Source organism: Nanorana parkeri, unplaced genomic scaffold (genome assembly GCF_000935625.1).
Source record: "Nanorana parkeri isolate BGI_ZX_2015 unplaced genomic scaffold, ASM93562v1 scaffold993, whole genome shotgun sequence".
Classification (NCBI taxonomy): Eukaryota; Metazoa; Chordata; class Amphibia; order Anura; family Dicroglossidae; genus Nanorana; species Nanorana parkeri.
This window is the reverse complement of record NW_017307261.1, coordinates 624,210-645,242: the sequence shown is the minus strand read 5'-3', so window position 1 is coordinate 645,242 and position 21,033 is coordinate 624,210. Positions and strand designations below refer to the sequence as shown.

The following is a 21,033-nucleotide window of genomic DNA, read 5'->3' as shown; positions in this document are numbered from 1 at the left end:
GGGGGGGTGCGTGTCCAAAATAAAATGATTCCCTCCCCAACTTAATCTCCAGGTCACAACAATGATGTTGGATTTTTGGATGACATTCAAATAATGTAATTTGAACATTTAGAGTTTGCAAACCTGTCATACGTTACCATTGTGCTAATTTGTGCCCTCATCAACCCAACAATCTTATCTTGTTATGCCAACAATTTGCGCACTTTTCTTCCCCAGTGTGCATTGCAATCTAGTGTCAAAATTGGAATAAATCTCTCCTAAAGTAAAACACATACAGTATGTTCACATTGATATTTACCATTTTGCTATGCTACATGAAAAACCGCACTATGATATCATTTTAATCAGCAGACTTTGATGATTATATTTTGCACTAAATATATGGGGAGTGCAAATGATGTTGCATTGTGAAGAATTATGAGGAAAATTTGTTTTTTCTCATTTTTTACCAGTTATTCCCAATAAAAATGAAATTACTATCCAAATTTGTTAACAAAATAAAGCCCTGGCTGTCCTGTAAAGAATCAATGTATAATACGTTATGATAAACTACAACATGTGCAGACCTGAGGCATCACAAAAAAAAAAAACGCCCTGGGACTGGCCCTACACTGGTAGATTTTCCAGTGAACTTTTATTTGAGAAATCTGGTCAGATAATTTGATAATGCCATCAGAGACCTACTGTAGAATGTTTAAAACTTTTATTTGATATTAGCATTTGATTTTGGAATGAATGGAGTTTCCCGAACGTAAACCACATTTGTATTCCTTGAGGATAATTTTCCATCCTAATCCTCTCCTTTCAGTCGAAAACAGTTGTCAATCAAACGAACGTTCCAAAAACTATTTTTTTTAAATGCAATTCTACTGGTGTATGGACAGTTTTAGGCCCTTTTCACAAGGGCTGATCAGAAGGGGATCCATGGACAGATCCTCTCCTAATTGGAGCAGTACGGAGCGGTTGCCACCCCTGTGACATCTGTGTCCATCCAGTTTTCTCCTCCATCTTGCAATGGATTTAAAAACTGAGATGACCGGACCCAAAGTCGGTCTATGGGGAATCGGATGTAAATGGACTTGTGTCTGTTTACATCAGCTTATACCCAATCCGACAGGAACAGGTCCATTAGACGTGTAAGTTGAACAAAAAATAGTTTGTTCATTTTGGATTTTTCATTATTAAATTTTTCGGGATTCCCGTCCAGAAAGTCAATTCGTTTCGTTATTCAGATTAGTCCAAATCCGAATTCTCGTTCATTTCAGATGTGTTAGATAATTATGAATGAATTTTCATAGCAGCAAAGTGATATCAAAATGTGTTTTTTTTCTTTTTAACTTTCTACAGTCCACAAAAACAATAAAAAGGTTAAGGTCTGGTAGGAATTTTAGGGGGGACCCTAACACCTAAATAAAAAGTGTGGGGTCCCCCCTAAAATAACCCTTGATCTGAGCAGCAGCCTGCACCATTCCAGTCCACATACCCTGCAGATGGGGAGCGTGCTTTGCTAGAGGAGGACCTCCTGGCAAAGCACCTTGTTCCCATTTTGATGAGGACAAGGGTCTCTTCCCCACAGGGTCTGGCCCGGTGGTTGAGAGGGGTCTGCGGGGGCTTATAGGTATCTGGGTGCCACCTGGTGAATCTCTCCTCCTGAATGTCAACAAAGAGGCGGAAAAAGTAATGACCTCACAGGACTTGCTCCACCCCTTTGATTACATTCCATAAGGGGGACAGAGAGCTGTGGGCGGAACAAGTCCTGTGACATCCTGACTCACATTCGGGAGCAGAGCTGTCATTTTTTTGTGGCCGGTGTTCATCTGGAATTTTTTCTTTTGGTAAGTCAGTGGCCGTCTTCCATTGTGATTGCTTTGGATCTACCTTGTTGGACGACAGGATTGACCTGTGGATTACATCAATAGACATTTATTTTTCTTTTTAAATAAAGGACTGTGTTGTGAAAAACCTGTTTTTATTCGAATAAAGGATTTTTAAAAAAATTTTACGGTGTTGTTTTTCACTAATTTTACTGTATTTGGTGAATATGGGTAACAACTATCCCTCACTCATTCACAAAGAAAGCAGGCACTCAGATTCAGACAAGCCTCCCTGCCCGCAGACCAACACAGCCACTGGGCCACAGGTGTGGGGCAGAGGCCCTTGTCCTCATCTACATGGGGACATGTGCCCTGGTCTGGTGCAGGTGGAAGGGGGGGGGGGGGCACACAATCGTTCCCCCCCTTTCCTGCTCTGGCAGGCTGCTGCTCAGATCAAAGGTCTGGTAAGGGCTATTAGGGGGGACCCCACGCTTTTTTTTCTTTTGGCGGTGGGTTTCCCCCTAAAATTCGTACCAGACTTAAACGGTCTGGTAGGAATTGGGGAGGGTACTTCAGGCTGTTTTTATTTTACCATTTAACGCAAATTTTGAATTTTTTTTAGATGCATCCAAATTTTGTTACCAGAAAATTCAGATACATTCTGATTCATTATTTCTTTCATTTGGACGCATCCAAATATGCAGATATTCATCCAAATTTCAATTTGAAATGAAACAAAATCACACATGTCTAAGGTCCATCGAAACAAAACACTGTTCCATTTATTTATCTGGACCTAGCCAGAGTCGGGGGTGACCTGGTGTAAAAGGCCGCACATACGGTTACACGCAGCTACCCATAGACCAACATTGGGTATCTGCCTGAAAAACTTACAGGCGGGCCCGATCAGACCACCCGTGTGAAAAGGGCCTTAGGGAGAAAGGACCAGGGACTCAAGTGATTAAAAAACAGCTAAAAGCTTCCAACCATTTTCATTTCAGTTACAATACTTAGATTTGCTCATGACAAAAATACTGCACAGTGGTCAACGTGTAAAATGTAAGACATTTTTCAATCATTCTTTAAAAGGCTGGATAACATTTAGGGGCGGATTTATAAATCTTACACCCAGCGTAAAGCCACTAGATGGCAGTGGGGAGCATAGGAATTTCTGGAAGAATGCAGTTCACACAGCTCTATCACCACTAGATGGCCCTGAGGAGCATAGGAATTTCTGGAAGAATGCAGTTCACACAGTACTATCACCACTAGATGGCCCTGAGGAGCATAGGAATTTCTGGAAGAATGCAGTTCACACAGTACTATCACCACTAGATGGCCCTGAGGAGCATAGGAATTTCTGGAAGAATGCAGTTCACACAGTACTATCACCACTAGATGGCCCTGAGGAGCATAGGAATTTCTGGAAGAATGCAGTTCACACAGTACTATCACCACTAGATGGCCCTGAGGAGCATAGGAATTTCTGGAAGAATGCAGTTCACACAGTACTATCACCACTAGATGGCCCTGAGGAGCATAGGAATTTCTGGAAGAATGCAGTTCACACAGTACTATCACCACTAGATGGCCCTGAGGAGCATAGGAATTTCTGGAAGAATGCAGTTCACACAGTACTATCACCACTAGATGGCCCTGAGGAGCATAGGAATTTCTGGAAGAATGCAGTTCACACAGTACTATCACCACTAGATGGCCCTGAGGAGCATAGGAATTTCTGGAAGAATGCAGTTCACACAGTACTATCACCACTAGATGGCCCTGAGGAGCATAGGAATTTCTGGAAGAATGCAGTTCACACAGTACTATCACCACTAGATGGCCCTGAGGAGCATAGGAATTTCTGGAAGAATGCAGTTCACACAGTACTATCACCACTAGATGGCCCTGAGGAGCATAGGAATTTCTGGAAGAATGCAGTTCACACAGTACTATCACCACTAGATGGCCCTGAGGAGCATAGGAATTTCTGGAAGAATGCAGTTCACACAGTACTATCACCACTAGATGGCCCTGAGGAGCATAGGAATTTCTGGAAGAATGCAGTTCACACAGTACTATCACCACTAGATGGCCCTGAGGAGCATAGGAATTTCTGGAAGAATGCAGTTCACACAGTACTATCACCACTAGATGGCCCTGAGGAGCATAGGAATTTCTGGAAGAATGCAGTTCACACAGTACTATCACCACTAGATGGCCCTGAGGAGCATAGGAATTTCTGGAAGAATGCAGTTCACACAGTACTATCACCACTAGATGGCCCTGAGGAGCATAGGAATTTCTGGAAGAATGCAGTTCACACAGTACTATCACCACTAGATGGCCCTGAGGAGCATAGGAATTTCTGGAAGAATGCAGTTCACACAGTACTATCACCACTAGATGGCCCTGAGGAGCATAGGAATTTCTGGAAGAATGCAGTTCACACAGTACTATCACCACTAGATGGCCCTGAGGAGCATAGGAATTTCTGGAAGAATGCAGTTCACACAGTACTATCACCACTAGATGGCCCTGAGGAGCATAGGAATTTCTGGGAGAATGCAGTTCACACAGCCCTATCATCACTAGATGGCACTGAGCAGCCGATACATTTCTGGGAGAATGCAGTTCACACAGCTCTATCACCACTAGATGGCCCTGAGGAGCATAGGAATTTCTGGAAGAATGCAGTTCACACAGCTCTATCACCACTAGATGGCACTGAGGAGCATAGGAATTTCTGGAAGAATGCAGTTCACACAGTACTATCACCACTAGATGGCCCTGAGGAGCATAGGAATTTCTGGAAGAATGCAGTTCACACAGTACTATCGCCACTAGATGGCACTAAGGCGCATAGGAATTTTTTTAATGCTTCTAAGCACCATGTAGTGGCAGCTAAATGCTGGGCAGAAGATTTATAAATCAGCCCCGTGGTGTTTTCATCTGACACGAGCCTGCTATAAATAAACAATGCACACAACAAACGTTTTCATGGATATATATATTTTTTGCTGAAGTACAGTTTGGGAATAAACCAGCTTATTCGTACACTTTTCTTATACAAGGATCGTTGCATGTTAAGTCAAGATTGGAAAAACCAGAATCAAGAATCCTTAGGAGGTGAAAGTCGGCACTCAAAATATGAGTTATGGGATATTTACATGTAAAATCTGCGAGGAAAAAAAACCCAATAACCTAAATGATCAGTTTGAAATGTTAGAATTTAACATGCATTTCCCTCACCAAACTCCCAATACTAAATAAATACAAATATATTATTGGAAGCTGAAACCCAAGCCATGCAATTCTGGGTAAATCGAGGCTATAGGAGCTGCCGTATACAAGGTTTATTAAAAACGATTTGCTGGGGAAGCTTTGAAGGTGCTCAGTGGCTTGTAATAACCTCAGTTCAGAGAAATTACAGGATTGTTTTACAAGCAGATATGATGTGCTGCCAGTATTAAAAAGAGAAGGCCACACAATTAAACCGGGTGTGTATGTAGAAGGGGTGGCTGTGTGTGTCACCTGCGCTGTCCCTCCTTGTGACACTTCTGATGACAGATGAGCATCATATAGATTTAACGTTCTCTATACAATAACTTGTATATTTGCATAATAAACTATTTTCTGATTAGTGTGCCATAAACAGAGATCAGAAAAGCATAGCTTATCTGCCTTCTTCATCGACAGTTCTATGGCCAAGGGATACTTTGGGTTTGCCGTGGCCCATGTTTTACTTTCTGACCATTGTGGGATACCTATAGGCTTTTACAGGTCACAAATCTTGAGTGAAATCCAGGAGCTGCCACTGGTGACCACGTTCTGTGAATGCTTGTGCCTTGGCCATCTCTGACTTAAAGGGGAACTATGGGGTCAGTGCTTTTCCCCATAGTTCTCCTAAGGGTAACGGGAGAAAACAAACTAGCATCCTCCCGTGACCCAAAGCTCAGTATACCGCGAGCTGAGACGCCGCAGCCGAGACCGATCCCGATATTACTGTCTGGATCCACCCAGCTGCGTGAGTGACAGCTGGCTCTGCCTATCTAAAAGGCAGAGCCAGCTGTACCCTCTGAAGGATCGGACAGGGGAGGGGGTAATCCCTGCAGGGAGCCGTGAGTGACAGCCACGGCTCTCTGCAAGGACAGGATAGAGAAGTGAGCGAGCAACGGTATGTGTTCGCTCACCTCCCAATCTATTGAGCCGACCTGTGACAGTCTCATTGTCATACGTCGGCTCGAACTATGAGGTTGAGTGAAAATCACTCACCTCATAGTTCTCCTTTAAAGTAAAACTAAAGCCAAATGTTTTCATTTTTTTTTTGGATTGAGTAAGTGTATCCCATTGGAGAGATTTCCCTCGACTTCCTGTCCGATAGCCACAACTGGAAGTGAGAAAATCCCTCCAAAACGAAGAAGGAAATCTCTGGTGGTCAGCCACGTCCCCATTTCCCATCTATTCCTGTTCTGATGGCAATCCAACATTTGGAACTTTCTTTCACCAATAACAGTCACCGGGACCAATAAAGAGGGTTCATCTCCCTAACAGGGCCACAGACGGCAATAAAATCCGAACAGGTATTCTAATCCCTCTCCACACTATGCAAAACTAAAAAACAAAACAAAAAGTTTTGGCTTCAGTTATACTTGAAATACTATGAGGGCCCATTTACCACAACACGCGTCAACACACGTCATATGTGTCGTGGTGCCGTTCATTTGTGTTGTAGCGCACCAAAAACACCATTGTTACAAATTTTTTTAATACGTTCAATTTTCCAGACTCTTTTGCCGGAGCTTTAACGTAATGCTCCACAAAAGTGTAAATGGGACCACTGACCTGAAACAGGTTTCCAAATTAGAATAATCAGAACTTCTAACCTGCAGACTTGCCTCGGTCAATGTCTCAAGTATTGAAGCAAAGGCCTGTTCATACCTCAAAGTGAATAATGTATTTTTGTAGTACATTTTTAAGCAATGCAACACGACATACACTTTACATGCATTTTCTTCCTGCGGGCACTTGGGAAAAAACGGAATATTTAGATTTATATATAGGGGGGGATTTATTAAAACTGGAGCAGACAAAATCTGGAGCAGCTGGAAAACTTAGGCAAGCAGCAAAACAGTAAATGTCATTGCAGAGTACACTGCACCTCCCACCGTCATTGAATGATCTGTTTCTTGGGAAAAGAATGGTGAAATCATTTTCTGCATTATCCTCACCTAAATAAAGACCAGTATGAAAAGATTCTTGTAGACAGGATACAGTCTTTGCTTGTGCAGTAACTATAAATTAGGCTTCTGCTGACTTGTGACTCTTCCCTGTACTTGTTTTAGGAAAACCACTAAGCTAAAATGAGCCAAATGCAAAGAACTCTAGAAAGTTCTTCACGTTTGGCATCTGCAAGGTTGTAGTGTGCACAGCACGTGGCTGTCATACGTTTGCATGCATAAATGATGGCCTAATAGACCACTTGAAGAGTCTGCAGGCACAGCTGTGGCCTTCTTCATGAAGAAGGAGAGCTACATGTAAACCATAAGGGTGACCCTTTAAACCAGTGGTCCTCAACCTTTCCAGGGCTGAGAGCCCTTGGTAACATTTGCCAAGTTGTGGTGACCCCAACCGTAAAATGTAGGGATGCACGAATACTAGTATTTGAGAAACAAACTTGCATGTAAGGCAGGGGAACAAGCCTGCTTTAAAGTCTGGTCCACCAGCAGTATATATTCACCTTTCCATCCCCCCCAGGCAATGGGAGCTAAGAAAATATCTGCCACTTGAGCATGGAAGAACACTGATTCTTGGTGACTGGCACAGCATGGTCACAGGGGGTAGGGAGACAGTCAGTTCCATGTAAGCTGACTAGAGCTTATACTGGGCTGGGATTTGCTTGTTTTGGCAGCAGAGAAACAGTGAGTGTGTGCTGCTGGTTGACCTGCATTTAGAGAACATGCCGCTTTCCCTTGCATAGGCAAAGCATTTTACCAATAGACCTATGCAAACTAAAAGATATATTTTTCAGAATTTTTGTAAAACAAAAAACAGCACTTTTTTCCCCTAAACTGTGTGTGGGAAGAATCTTTGCATTTAGCATAAATTGCGATTCTCAATACAAGCATGGCGCTCAGATTCAAGTTAACTAAACAAACATATTCCAATATAATGGAAAATGCGGCCAAAACAGTCATTAGTTATACTAACTAAACAGGACTATAAAATATATTAAACATAAATAAAAAGATAGTTTATTCTAGGCAGAGAATAAATACAAATTTATTAACTGATTGTAGAAGACAGGACTGTTTGAACCATCATTGTAAACCAGTGAAACAGTGGCTAGTGCAGATCTGTACATGTCGGACGAACATATCTGGAGACATTAGTTTAACACAACACACCGACTCTAATCTCTGCCTTTGTTTTAAATTATACAAATTGATTGTTTCAGTGCTTGCAGTAATCTGGTATCATATACTCCCCATACTGCAAGTCATTGGATTGGTGAGCGCAGCAGCAATATTCAGTAACGTCAGTTTTCATTGCAAGATCAATTACCTGTTCATTGTTGTAAATCTCTGAAACAAGTTAAAGGTGAACACCCCAAAGATGAAGACGGCTGCCAGTATATCATGTTACACTCCGATCCAATTTATTTCTGGGACCTCTACCCCAAACCTTTATGAAGCCCGATAACAGCTTATCTCAAAGACTTGTACAGAACCAGAACCTAATGGTCCCCCATTGATGCGCAGGCTGACAAGACCTGGACCAAGATAGGAGTGTAATTCATGCATTACATTTAACTAACTCTGTTCTACAAATGGTGGAAATATACTCCGACTTCCCTTTCCCCTACTTTGTGTATTTGTGTGACACAAACGTTTCTGTGCGGTTTTCTAAAAGGTTCTGGTTGTACCTGAAACTGAGAGCCCATCAGTAGCCTATGGAACTGCAATTTTACTCATCTATATTGTTCTTTAGATAATTCATTGAAAGTAACTGAATTCTTTACCAAACAGTGGCTTAAACAAAAGAAAACAATAATTATATATGTAAAAAAAAATGTAGATCTGTGCCATAAAAAAACAGCAGTCCAGTAATATTTATTATCCCGAAGGTATCTTTGTAAATTGGGATAAACATATCAAAACATTGTGTCTTCACTTTAAGGAACAAAAAAAAAAAAAGTGTTTGTCTCCGCGGTTCCACAATTACTGAGGAAGGAAAAGGCAGAGGCCGCTTTACACCAAACTCCAAAGAAGAAACTGCAGCCTTCAAGATGCATCATTTTCTGTAGGGGATGTAGGTGATGTGGGGGAGACCATATCAGGCTTACGAGAGATTCTATCCAGTTCAGCTTGGACGTCTGTTAACACCGGCTTTTGGCCTTTAAAAGAATGGATGACATGTTACAATATTTCAATGAACATTGTACTTTATAACAACCTCTTACTAGTGTTGATTAAAGGATCGATTTATCTAGGATGGATGTTTTTTAGTTTGTGATAAATAGTAGTGAGTTTAAGATAAGAAAGAAGAGCATTATCTTTCAATCTAGCAGTGATGAAAGTCCTAGTGTAAAGTTTAAGCTGCCAATACACTGCTGGCCTAGTGTAAAGTTTAAGTTGGCAATACACTGGTGGCCTAGTGTAAAGTTTAAGCTGGCAATACACTGCTGTCCTAGTGTAAAGTTTAAGCTGGCAATACACTGCTGTCCTAGTGTAAAGTTTAAGCTGGCAATACACTGCTGTCCTAGTGTAAAGTTTAAGCTGGCAATACACTGCTGGCCTAGTGTAAAGTTTAAGCTGGCAATACACTGCAGGCCTAGTGTAAAGTTTAAGCTGGCAATACACTGCTGGCCGCTGTCAGAATATAAGAAAAACAGGGGGGATGCCTTGATCTAAACTCATAGGGCATAGCCTGCGGGTTGAAAGAATAAAATAAAACAGTGTACGTTTTAACCTAACGTACAGATACATGGTCTGGACAATAAAAGGGTTCCCTCTGCATAAGATTTTGACTGCCAGCACATACCAAACTACTAAATACAGCAAAACATTAACACTATCATGCTTTCTGTATAGAAGCAACATTAAAATGCAATATTGCAAATAGTCCCCAACACTGTAGTTTGCATTAGTAACACCACTATGTGTACTTTAGATAAAAAGTCAGCGTCCTACCAGATTGTAACAAGACAACGACCTCGCCCCGTTTTAGGACAAGGATCTTCCATATTCCAACTTGTTTTTATATCATTTGCAGTGAGTAAACTACCAGTTATGGGAGTGTACCTGTTTTTTTGGCAGATGTTGGCAGACTGTTGCCTCCAGAATTGACTGCAGGGTTGCCTGTACCCCCAGGCCCAGGGGAACCAGTTTTCTTGCTTAGTAAGCTGTTAAAGAAATTGGCAAGCACTCCTTCACTAGTTGTTCCAGCTGTGATGAGAAAAGAAAAGAATTGGTGAATACTGACATTTTACTGCTGAAAGTATGTCAAATAGCAGTTAGCCAGATACCTTTCATGTTGGGATCAATTTTCTTTGTGCCAGCAGGGACAGGCGACACACTGGTAACATTAGATGATCCTGATCTGCTGGGTGTCCGAGGAGACCCACCAGGAACTCTTGGAGAAGCATCCTGGAACAAAATGATATTTGAGATTCAACATGACAGCAAATAGTTTTAAGATATAGTGCTGAGAAAGCTGTTGGTTATATAAATGGAATACAGTAAATGCATGTATTATTTAACAGAAGACTGTACATCAAAAAGTTATCTGTAAACAAAAATCCTTATATAAAAGAACCAAGCTAGATAGTTGGTTTAATACAGAAAAAAAGAAGGAAGCCTCTTACTAAAATGCAACACCATAACATTTTTAGTTATTGTGCATTTTAACACTTGCATGAAAGAGTTTAGAATTGGTTTCAAGCACCATTGTATTTGAGCGAGCAGGGGTCTTTTATAGTTAATGGGATATCCATTAGCTATGGGGCACCTGTGTGGTGCTCCTCATCCAATAGTGGTAAAGTGATGTGAATAGGCGTGATCCGGCGGGAAGGCAGCTTCCACAATCCTCTTGGTCTCTTATAATGAGACCTCTGGGCAACCATGCTATGGACTCCTCCATTGCATAGCTATGCTGGCTAACGTCCCTTACAGGCGACAAGTAACTAGTAATGCCACAACCTGATGAAGCAAGACTTGGCTAGGTCTTACAGATTATATATAATTATATTCTTCACAGGAGGTCAGCTGTGTCTCCCATAGTGGGGATGCCAAGAAAAGGCACTAAGACAGACATAAGAGTCCAAAGTTGCAGGTGTGGAGGTGCGATGATCAGTATTTAAAATCCTGTTAGCGCAGAGGACCACCAAAGTTGGACCTAATTAACCAGGCAGGTCAGGGGGCCCATCTGAGGGAGGAGAATGATGACACTGAAGGCTACCACAGACTACAGATGATCTTACCTGCCCCAAGGTAAAATGATTCTCAGAGGGAGAGGGTGGAGGCCAGAATGGTTAACACATCAAGAGGTTGAACTAAAAATGACTACAGGTAGAGCCTCTTGGTTCAGGAGACCCCAAGAGGACAGGGGAAAGTCTGGTAATCTATGAGGTGGCACAGGGGAGAAGAGGATGAGTAGCTGAAGAGAGTGCTAGAGGGAAGGGGTTCTCTTCAAAACCCAAAGGGGAAAAGTGGGGAGCATTTTCATGCTAAAGGCTTCTTCAAAGAATTATCTGGCTTCCTGTCTTGGGGGTTCCCTGAGAATCAGGCTTACATAGTCTGGATATGTTTACACTAACCGACATTAAAGCAGGTAAACATTCTGGCCTCCTGCGATATCACTGAGGATGAAATCGAGGGTAGGTCCGAAAAGGCGGCATCCCTCAAAGACCAAGCGAGTAAGGCGCTCCATAGATATAGCAACTGCCTCCCAGAACCCTAACCTGAATGCTCTGACAACAGACTCACATGGGGACACAAGTTTAGATGCTTCTTTAGAGCCTGGAAGTAAAAAATGGATGTTAAGGAAGGATTCCAACTGCTGGTCAGTAGAATCCTTAAAAGGTAAGCAAACCCTCTGCTGGGCTAGTGGTTTTCCTGTTAAGGTGGGTCACTGGCTGATCTACAGTGGCTATAGTCCACTGTTTAAAAAATTCCCTCTCAAAGGGGAACAGTTCCAACACAAGTTCAAGTGCGGTCCAAGAGCCTTTGGGATTCTTCCAGTCCCCATAAAGAAAACATTAAAATAGCAGGTGTAGCAGAAAGGGCTTTGCAGCTGTAGGGGCTCTGAAAGACCCAAGGCTGGATACAGTGAGGTAATACTTCAGATGCAGAATAGTACCGCCTTCATCAAAAAGGACCAAAATGGTCACTTGTACATCTGAGATAATAGCAGGAGACTGCGGTTTCTCAAAAACAATCTCATCAGCGAGAGACTGTGGAGAGCCCGAGTCAGGTATGGTCACGATTAGGGATGCTCCGATACAAGCATCGGTATCGGCGGCGATACCGAGTATTTGCATGAGTACTCGTGCAAATACTCAGATACAAAAAACGAGTACCTGTGCCGCGTCCGCCATCTTCAAGGACCCGAAACCGCCGCACACAGGACCTCCATAGCGCCTTCAATGAAACAAGATGGCCGCAAACTCCTCCTCCAAGTCCTCTGCTCCATTCTGACCTCTTCTCCCGCTGATTGGCCGATTGGATGATTGACAGGCTTCCTCACCAGTTAGGAGTGACTGGTGAGAAAGCCTGTCATCATCCAATCGGCCAATCAACGGGAAAAGAGGTCCGAATGGAGCAGATGACTAGGCTGGGACACGGAGTGGCTGAAGCAGACGGAGAAGACGACACAGCAGGTTAGTACTGCAGCACCGCATGGGGGCTGGGCACAAAAATGCCGTTTAACTGCATATAATATTTTTTTTAAAAAGACATTAAATAAAGAAATAACTATGTAGATATTGCCAACTAAGACTTGTATCCCCCTAGTGGGGAAAATAGATGAGCACATGTCCAGACTCCAGACCAGAACACTGTATAGCGTGGCACAGCTATATCCAATTCTGCATACCTGGCTTTATATTATAAAAACATTTAATAATAATATAAAGCCAGTTATACAGAATTGGATATAGCTGTGCCACACTATACAGTGTTCTGGTCTGGAGTCTGGACATGTGCTCATCTATTTTCCCCACTATGGGGATACAAGCCTTAGTTAGCAATGGCATGATAAAAATATTAATTTCATGTTCTTCATAATATGAAGAAACTGACCTAAAATCATGATTTTTTATATTGCTTTAGAAAAAATGTGTAACCTGTCCCTTTAAGAAAAAGTATCGGTAATTGGCATCGGCGAGTACTTTAAAAAAAAGTATCGGTCGTACTCGGTCTTAAATAAGTGGTATCGGAGCATCTCTAGTCACGATCACTGGTGGCCCTGCCTCTTCTAGGGCCACAGGGAGGATCAATGATTGACTCTACAGGGAAAGGCTGTGTAGTGCACCCTGAGCCTCTGCAAACAGTATCTGTGTGGATTTGGGTGAATTTCGCCACAAAGTCTTCTGTGAATGAAGTAGAGGCCACTAATAACAGAGCTAAGGTGGACTCTAAAAAGGTAGCCCAATAACCCTAGGGTGACAGGATTCCAGACTACAGATATCAGTACTCCGAGAGGATAACAGAATGCACATCCCCAGAATTGTTAGTCTGAGCTTGGGTCAACCTTTGCAATGAAACTGCCCCCTCTGTATCTAAACCGACAAGTTGCAACAGCATGGCAGTAATGCAACTAAGCTCAGGGTACGAGGTAAGGCCTCCAGTATTCACAAACCCAGGCAGCTAGTGGTCAAAAAGGGTTTGAGGGCCATACGTGACCAATGTCACTGTAGACGGGCAGTAGGAACAGACTGGAGATCGAAGTTCCATGTATCTCTTCTGCAAAGCAGGAGCAGCCGAGGCAAGAAAGACAGCTCGGAACATGAACGCCCAAAAATCCATCCAGAGGATAATGTGGGCGGTCAGCTAGGCTGAGAAAAGGCTGCCATATAGATACCAGCTCCAACAGTGGTGTAGCGAGGAATCTTGAAGAAAAAAAGCTTAACGAATAGCAGAAAAAAAAAAGATAGCAAACAAACTTTTTTTTCCAGCAAAGACATCCAACCGCCTAGGACACTAGAAAAAACAGAGGCATGCTGGGAAAGGAGGGGTTTACCTTGATCTGGCCTACAGATATTTTTGTTTGCCAGTGTCCACTCCTCCTGTATAACCTGACAATATTACTTAATGTGTTCTTCAATAGAAAATCTGGCAGAGATGTCACCTCACACATAGTGAATGTGCTTGGTGAAAATGTACCATTATATAAAAACAATAACTTACTGGTCGTCCTGCGGAAGATGGTGGTTGTTTTGACAACTGTGACTAAGAAAAATATATAAAAATTGTATTAGTTTGGATCAACTCAAAACTAGCTCTGCTTTATTATTCAGCTAGAAATAGGAGAGTATGCTTACCTGCTGCTTCATAAGAAATACCTGATCATCTTCTGCTAAAATCTCTTTCTCATGCACGAACTGTGAACAAAACACACGAAAATTAGATACAGGGAAACATATTTATTGATACATTTTAACTGTAGTACTTCATTTTCCTAAAGTGCATGTATTGCAGAGATGTACACATGCACGGCTTCCGGCGAAAACCGAAAATAATTTTTTCTTTTTAACCTTAAATAATTATTTTTTTTACATTAATTTTTTTATAATTGTTTTTAAATTTACTGTTGGGGACTTTGGGGAAATATCAGCGGTCTAAACAGATCCCTGATATTTCCCTTTTACGATAGAAAAAGAGATTGAGGACACAGAATCATCAATCTTTTTTGTGGGTGTCTGTTATAAACCTCCAAATATAGGGGAGGAGGAGGAGGCCCACCTACAATCCCAAATAGAAATAGCGGGGAAACAGGGTATTGTTGTGGTAATGGGAGACTTCAATTACCCAACCATAAACTGGGCTAATGGAACTTCCCAATCGGCAAAGGCTGCCCGTTTTCTTAATATGTTGCGAGACAATTTCATGGATCAGATGGTTGAGGTCCCGACTAGGGAAAATGTCATTTTAGATTTGATCATCAGCAATAATACGGAGTTAATTGAGGATATTGTAATCGGGGAGACACTGGGTAATAGTGATCACAAGGTGATTGCTTTCAATATTGGGTGCAAAAAAAGGGAAGGGTGATCGGCGGACGAGAAGCCTAAACTTCAGGAAGGCCAACTTTAATAAACTATGCAACAGTGGTTGAAATCGAATGGGAAAACTTATTTGATAAATTAAACTTTGACCAAAAGTGGGACTGTTTCAAGAACAAATAAAAAAATGCTATTACCAGGTATATACCGCTGGGGAACAAAATTAAAAGATCAAAAACAAAGCCAATATGGCTAAATAAAACGGTAAAACAACACATTAAGGAAAACAAAGTAGCATTTAGTAAGTATAAAACAGAGGGGACAGTATTGGCATTTCAAAACTACAAAGTTAAAAAAAAAAAAAAAAAAAAAACTTACCAAGAAATACACCTGAGTGGTTGATGGAAACTGGGATACAACATAGGCTTAAACTACTAAATGCAAATAAAGCATTAGGACCTGATAATTTACACCCCAAGGCACTCAAGGAACTGAACAAGGAGATAACGAGACCATTGTTCCTAATTTTTTAGGAATCCGTAACGGCTGGTAGTGACTAACGACCAAGCGACTGGCGAAGGGCTAATGTGGTACCTATATTCCAAAAAAGGGTCAAAATGCCAACCGGGGAACTATAGACCAGTTAGTCTGACATCCATAGTATGTAAACTGTTAGAGGGAATTATTAAGGATTACTTAGTGGAATCCGTCCGGGATCATGGCATAATAACTGATAACCAGCATGGATTTACGAAGGATCGTTCTTGCCAGACCAACCTGCTAACCTTTTACGAAGAGGTAAGTAGAGATCTGGATGGGGGGAGGCCGGTGGACGTAGTATATCTGGACTTTTCCAAAGCATTCGATATGGTTCCACATAAACACTTGTTATACAAGCTAAGGGCTATGGGCATAGATGAATTAGTGTGCACGTGGATAGAAAACTGGCTACAAGAACGTGCACAAAGAGTATCAGTTAATGGCACCTTTTTGGAATGTGCTGAAGTGATGAGTGGCGTGCCCCAGGGTTCTGTGCTGGGTCCCATTCTTTTTAACCTATTTATTAATCGGGGAGGGAGTGAGTAGCCATGTCTCAGTGTTTGCTGATGATACGAAAATCGGGAGGGTAATAGACACGCATTCAGACATTGTAACATTACAGGAGGACCTGGAGAAAATCGGGGAGTGGGCAACTGTATGGCAGATGAAGTTCAATGTCGATAAATAAACGGTAATGCACCTTGGAGTTAAAAATAGGCAAATGGACTATACACTTATGGAGGTGCCACGAGGGAAGTCGGAAACGGAGAAGGATTTGGGGGTCATTATAGACAGCAGACTGAAGAATAGCTTGCAGTGCCAGACTGCTGTAAACAAAGCGAGCAGAGTCCTGTCTTGCATTAAGAAGGGAATGTATTGCAGGGACAAGTCTATAATTTTGCCACTTTACAGATCACTGGTTCGGCCACATCTGGAGTATGCGGTCCAGTTTTGGTCACCGATACTCAGAAAGGATGTCCTTGAGCTGGAAAAAGTCCAGAGGAGGGCTACCAAACTCATTAAGGGGTTCGAGGACCTGAACTATGAAACAAGGTTGTTAAAATTAAAATATGTTCTCTTTGGAGGTTAGGAGATTAAGGGGGGACATGATCTTCTTGTATAAACTATTTAAAGGGTGACAGCAACATTATTAACAAACTGTTTACGGTTAGCTCCGTAACAAGGACCAGAGGGCACCACCAAAAATTGGTGGAAAAAAAAAATTCAACACACAGGGCGCAAAGGGTTCTTCACAGTCAGAGCGGTTAAGGTCTGGAACTCGCTGCCGCAGGAAGTGATCTCAGCTAAGAGTGTGGAATCATTCAAGAAACTCCTGGACGAGTTCCTCGGAGACCATAATATACAGGGGTACAGGTACGCCTAAGAGCAAAATCACACATGGACTAATACACACGCACACACCTGCTCAAACATAAATGCATACACACAATAGGTTGGACTTGATGGACTTATGTCTTTATTCAACCTCAAATACTATGTAACTATGCAACTATTTTTAAATTGTGAAGATAGAGTTACTATGCAGATCACTTCCCATTCATAACCAGTACATAGTAACTTATACTATGTCCAGTTATTTACAAACAAACAGTCAGCAATCACTGAATGTTTGTATACTGCTCTCCAACCTGGACGCGCTGTCGCAGCAAAGCCAGCGGTGCAGAGCTTGGTCTCATTTGACAACTGATCCCTCCCCCGCACCGCCGGCTCAGTCTCCAGTGACAGCTGTCTCTGCACACACTGCTCTCCTGATCTGTGCAGGAGGAGAGTTCGGCCTCCTCCCCCCCCCCCCCCCCCCTCCTGGCCTCCTGACAGTTTCTCTCCTCTCTACTAGATGCTGCGCTGTCTCAGAGGGGACACTGAGCAGCGCACAGCTGGGAGGAGAGAAACTATGGATGCACCGCGATTTCGTCTGAAAGATGGCACCTTCGGCATTTTCGGCCGATATGTCGGCGGCCGAAATTCGGTGTATCCCTATATGTAATCACAGAGCAGCATACACAAAGCCAGATTATTAAACAGAAGGTAATAGAAATGTACTTGCCTTTCGGACAGGTGGTTTAGTGACTATATCTTCAAAAGCATCCTCCAGTTTTAGTGTTTGAAAGTTTTCATGTAAAATTCCTATTTTCTTCTCATTATCCCAACCTGCAGGACTGGAAAGAAGGGAGAACATCAACAGACGGACAGGATCATCCACACAACGTAAAACTAACCATATCTTTTCACATTTTCTGCATACTTTTAAACCTTTGCCAAGCTATCAGACAATCATCATGCACATTATAGAGGTACATAGCCAATACAAGATACACTATGTATCTGTTTCTTCACTCTGTCAGTCTGTAATTACACAATAGACATTACAAAATGTTGACACATGAACTGTGCAAATGTAGCGATCACCCCCCAAAGGAGCCGCTGAATGCCCGGTTCATCTCTAGTCTGTCTAGGGCAGTGGTCCCCAACCCCCGGGCCGCGGCTCGGTACCGGTCCGTGGATCAAATGGTACCGGGCCGCAGGCGAAGCAGCGCTCCCGACTCTGCTCTGCCCAGCTCCGTGTCACAGACTTTACTGCGGTTCATTGTAAAAACTTTGTACAATGAACTGCAGTAAAGTCTATGACACGGAGGAGGGACAGGGACAGGTTTGCTGCCCACACAGTACTGGTGACCCTCGGCGTAATTCCAACCTCCATTAATATTAATGAAATAAATACAGATACGTATTTAATGTAATATATATATTACATAGGAGAGAGGCTATGGGTGGTTCTAAGCTTCCAGGGTAAACGACAAGAGCTCCAGACTCACCAGACCTGGTAGGCACATCAGTGTAAATCCACTAGGGTGGCAGCGGACAGCAACTGATGTAGCAGATAAGCAGGATGGATACAGATCCTCAAGCAGGAAAGACACCGACCATACTCTTGAAGTCCTCTTAGTTCCAGGGTACTTCAAGGGCCAGCATTGGTCCCAGTTCTCTTCCTCTATCAGCAACACAGACCTCCTCCATGTTGGAGGTCTCAGGGAAACCCTTGCCTCCCACCAGTCCATGCCCATCCCCAAGCCTGGCGGCAGGCTGAACAGCACCAAGCCCTATTCCATGGCTGGTCCCGGCTAATCTGAGCACATGGCAAATCCCTCCAGCATATGTACCCTATCCCAGCATGCACCACTGGTTGAGAGAAACCCAGTGATTGGCTGCTGTACTGCACATACACTACAGTGCCTCTCATTGGCTGTCCCACCATATTACAGAATCACACTCCGCCCAGGGGGGTACAGGCAATCCCATACACCTGGAATTAACAAGATAATTGCCACTATAAATCCAGCCAGGCTGACTACAGCCCTGGCTATCACTAAATGTCTAGTAGACACATCACAGAAGGGGATGGGGGCTACACACTCATTCATTTTCTGCAAACAGATACAGACTGTGTCACAGAACAAGATAAAAATTTAGACGTATTGTACATTTGGTGCTCATGTAGGGGTACCTAAAGTGTCTTGTCACCATTTAATTACTGACATGTATACACAGGAATGGAAAAGGGAAGGAGTATAGAACCATGTGTCCACCACTCTCACCATAAGGCTAAGCAGTGCCCCAATGCTCGCGCGCAAGACTCACTCAAGTATTGGCAAATATCTTCTGCATTCTAAATCCATTCATACATTACAATGCAGTTGTAAAATATTCCCAAGTTCTTCTTTAGATTAACCAAAACTAATGTAAATGGCCTACGTAAAAAACAATTCCCGTTGTATCCAATCAGGAAAATCTTTTTTACCACATAGTTGTTGGTAACTCCAAAAGGAAACTGTACAGTCAGATGGTAATGTGTACAGTTAGCTTTAGATAGATATCAGCTGGTCTATGGTCAGTCTTAGACATCTCAATAATTATAGGCATGATCATGCAGCTTTATCTCCGATATCATCCCCTCCTCCCCCACCAGTCTGAAAAAGATGACCTCCAAAATGTAGTGGTCAGCTCACCCTTCAATACTTACATAAATACTGCATCCTTTTCCACAACCACAGCGGGCATATTGAAGGGAAATCCATACAAGTGTTGAACAATATACTTATATACAATGTCAATATTTTTGCCCTCTTTGATTGATGTGTAAATTAGTGCGGCACCATCTTAAAAGGAACTAGTTAAGGAAAATATTAGATCATCATCAGGCATGAAATGTTGCAGAAGAACAGGTACTTCCACAAAACATAAAAAAAAGGTGTTGAATCTGAAAACATTTAATGGCTGAAGAAGCATGATATCATATTTTACGTCAGAACTGGGCAAATCCTGGGACCCAAGTAGCCAACACATCTAAGGCTGAGTCTCCGTGGGCGGTGATGCAGAATCAGAGTATACAGCATCTATATTCTATACTGAATGCTTTCTCAGCTGAGGGCCCACCAGGACAAGAAATGTAAACCAATCAATTCAATGGGATGCAACACTTGGGTCATTGGGCAATGCAAAGCTCAACCATAACAGGAGTGTGATCTAGCCTTACAGCTGGGGGAAGCTTGGCAGGGGCTTCTTAGGTTGAAAAACAAAGACAAAACACAAGTCCATCAAGTTATTACACAACTGTCATGAAGGAAAGCAATTTTCTTGGTATTAAAAAGCTTACAACTCAATGCTCAGTACCGCTAGATACAGTATATTAAAATCACTTCTGTGACTTGGACTATTTCAGGTGAAATAATTTATTGATCAGGAATTGCCCTACACTAGCAGATTTCTGATACAGGTGTCCAGTCCAACACTCATGGAAGGCAAATCACTTTGAGTGTAAATTAGGGCTGGAACAAAATTATCGATCAATAAAAATCGATGAGAATAGTTGTCAACCATTCTATTTATCGATTAGTTGGTTGGATCCCCTAGATCTCTGCTCCATGCTGTGAGGAGGGCACAGCAAGCAGTGGGCGGGTGCAATAGCAAGCCTGCTATTGCAATTTGAAATGGCCAATAGCAGGCTTTCTATTGCACCAGCCCATTACCTGTTGTATTTACATTCAGCTGCTGTCTGCATAATCTTACCACTGGCAGATGTCATTCCCTAGCTGAAGCTATTCAAGCACCATGTGCTTACAATACAATTATGATTTTTTTTAAAAATCATTTTCAGTTACGGCCTGACAAATTCTGCTGCGGTAGGTGCGCTGCAGTGCCCTTCATTTCAAATGGCACACCAAACGTGCCTTCCACCCACAGTGTGATCGCCCGCACGGTACCGCAATGCTGTACGTTCCTGTGCAGTGCGATTGCAAAAAATTGTGCATGCAGTTTTATTCTGAAATATAGCGTTATTTCAGTATAGTGTTTGGAACACTGCATTTGTGTATTTTATTTTAAATTAAAGGATGGTATTTTTTTTTATCCGATTAATCGAAAAAAATTAAAAAATTAAAA

General features: G+C 42.4%; 1 protein-coding gene across 3 annotated transcripts in view; it reads right to left on the bottom strand.

Annotated features, from left to right (window-relative positions):
- Nucleotides 1-8,797: 8,797 nt before the first annotated feature.
- The window catches only part of DYNC1LI1 (dynein cytoplasmic 1 light intermediate chain 1), a 29,394-nt gene continuing 17,158 nt past the window's right edge, over nt 8,798-21,033 (bottom strand). For 2 of the 3 annotated variants that reach the window (XM_018566967.1, XM_018566966.1), the window contains 8 exons: nt 19,616-19,751; nt 17,642-17,753; nt 14,356-14,415; nt 14,222-14,263; nt 11,012-11,014; nt 10,342-10,462; nt 10,118-10,261; nt 8,798-9,210 (listed from right to left, as the gene is read on the bottom strand). In XM_018566967.1, the coding sequence (XP_018422469.1) occupies nt 9,098-9,210; nt 10,118-10,261; nt 10,342-10,462; nt 11,012-11,014; nt 14,222-14,263; nt 14,356-14,415; nt 17,642-17,753; nt 19,616-19,751 (731 nt within the window). In that variant the 3' untranslated portion in view covers nt 8,798-9,097. The remainder of the gene's footprint in view (nt 9,211-10,117; nt 10,262-10,341; nt 10,463-11,011; nt 11,015-14,221; nt 14,264-14,355; nt 14,416-17,641; nt 17,754-19,615; nt 19,752-21,033) is intronic. The other variant, XM_018566965.1, reaches the window with a different exon arrangement.